Source organism: Stereum hirsutum, assembly GCF_000264905.1.
Source record: "Stereum hirsutum FP-91666 SS1 unplaced genomic scaffold STEHIscaffold_144, whole genome shotgun sequence".
In the NCBI taxonomy this organism is placed as follows: Eukaryota; Fungi; Basidiomycota; class Agaricomycetes; order Russulales; family Stereaceae; genus Stereum; species Stereum hirsutum.
The window spans coordinates 1-2185 of NW_006763274.1; the positions used below are offsets into that span (position 1 = coordinate 1).

At 46.5% G+C, this 2185-nt stretch overlaps 1 protein-coding gene across 1 annotated transcript; it reads right to left on the reverse strand.

Annotated features, from left to right (window-relative positions):
* Window positions 1–38: 38 nt before the first annotated feature.
* STEHIDRAFT_116874 (uncharacterized protein) lies at window positions 39–1296 on the reverse strand (the record flags this gene model as incomplete). The annotated part of the gene is made up of 8 exons (XM_007311904.1): window positions 39–211; window positions 274–369; window positions 433–459; window positions 579–651; window positions 711–736; window positions 801–926; window positions 985–1140; window positions 1203–1296. Coding segments are annotated over 8 exons (771 nt in total), but the record flags the coding sequence as incomplete, so codon positions are not given.
* Window positions 1297–2185: the final 889 nt, after the last annotated feature.

A 2185-nucleotide genomic window follows, 5' to 3' on the forward strand; every position in this document is an offset into this window, starting at 1 on the left:
TCTGCAATGTGGAAGGCTTGAAGCCTGGTCTGCAACACGGTGATGCTGGCGTCACTGCTTCCATCATAATCAGCTTTGGCTCTGCTCTGATAGGTCATGGTTTCACGAGATGGAACGGGACCAAGGATAGCTGGCGCAATCGAGACTATGGGGGCATCAACGTCGTGAGTGTCGGCCTGTTCTGTCTGTAACCACTCATGTGGGTCTAGGGCTACGTTAGTATTCCGAGGTTAGTAAATGGTATAGACAGGATATGTGCTGTGATGGACTCACCCTGGCCCACTCCAATTACACCTGAGTGTGTACCACTTGCGTATGTGTTTTTTAGCCCGGCAGGCATCAAACGTTCCAGATTATCTCTTGGTTTGGCTGCAGCAAACCATATTTGAGTCACCTGCGCAGTGACACCCCATTGACCACGACTGGACTGACCTTGTTTGACTTGTCGACATTTTCGATCTATAAACCGGGTCAGCATGAACTGAGACGGGGGACACTGGAGAGAAAGCATTGGATTGGTTTCTACATGCACTCCAAGTACATTCAACCACAACATCAATGATGAACCTATTCTGTACCTTTCTCGGCCTTTTCTACACGCTCAAGGACAAGTTGCTCCCGATGCTCCTTATCTGCTTCATCTTTCTCAGTCTCAACAATGGATGTAGTTAGCTTGGCAGTGAGATCAAATTGGAATGTATTGAGTTTACCTTCTGTGGCCTTGCAGCCGCCAGGTCTGCATGTGAAACACAGCGGTGAATTCAGACACTGCTACAGTAGACATATGGCAATATACGCACTGAGATTGTAAGAGGACTTCGTTTGCAGCAGGGCTTGGGCCTTACGGTGGTCTTTGATGCAGGTCATCTTTTCTTCCTCAGTAGGTTGCCACTTAGGCAGCTGTAAAAAGTCATGGGTAGGAATAACTAGGTAATTAGAAATTAGTAACATGATCAGAGAGGTAAGGTAAACAGGTATCAGTACAAGAGTTGACGGAAAACGACTTAGCCTGCCCCTTTCCCTTGCCTTCGTCGGCAGCAAAATCCTTGAATATTTTCAGTGGGTCTATCGCACTGGAAGCCTCCAGCGCTGCCGCGGACTCATATGTCTGGCTTTGATATTCCGTCTGGTCTTCCGTCCCTGTATGATGGTTATGAGGCCTTTGTCACTGGGAAATATGGTTTAAAAGGAATCAGGTTTACCAGTGCTTGATTCGTAATCGTGGCGGTCAGCTTGGCGCCACCTTTCCCTGGTTGGAGATGTTTCTGTGACAAGACTCAGTAACTTGACGATCATCAAGACAGAGAGTAGTCACCGCGTGATTCTTCGCCCAGCCCTGGTGTTTTGTTGGTGTGGGAGCGAGTACTCATAGTGGACAGCTGATTTTCAGTTTGGGGAAGGTGGTGGTTGAGAGCAAGTTGAGACGGGCCGGAGATCATTCCATTACTCACTGGTTGATTATGTAATTGATAAGTCGAAAATTATTTGTCATTTCCCAAATCAAGCCTTGTCAGTCCACATCAAACTATGCATGACTGACTTTCTATTCGATGCCGAACGCACACATGAAGTTGAGACAGTTTCCTTATTCTATAAATGCTTCCCAAACCTTACAAATGTTTTACAGTGCTACTACTACGTGTAATATTTGAAGAAAGAACCAGTATTGGTGATGATTTCTTTAAATGCCTGCGCAGACTGGTCCACCCCGACAGGTTTTACCGCGTTAACGTATGGTTGTTTGCACTGGACTCAAATCTCTTTCTCCTGCATAGGAGTCCACTCGAGTACGTTCGTCGACAATCTCGTCCGATAGACTAGATTCTACCAGATGGGCGTCAATCGGAATCGCTTGGACTCCGATGGCGTCTAATCGAGTCCTTTTGCGTCGAATATACTCTCAATTTCACAGTTCATTGGACTTGAATGGAGCTCGTAGTCGTGGTATCGATACCACACTAGGGATCTTGTAGTCGTAGTATCGATACCACACTACGGATCTTGTCGTCGTGGTATCGATACCACACTACGAATTTTGTAGTCGTGGTATCGATACCACACTAGGGATTTTGTAGTCGTGGTATCGATACCACACTAGGGATTTTGTGATACCACACTACGAATGTTGTAGTCGTGGTATCGATACCACACTACGGATGTTGTAGTCGTGGTATCGATACCACAC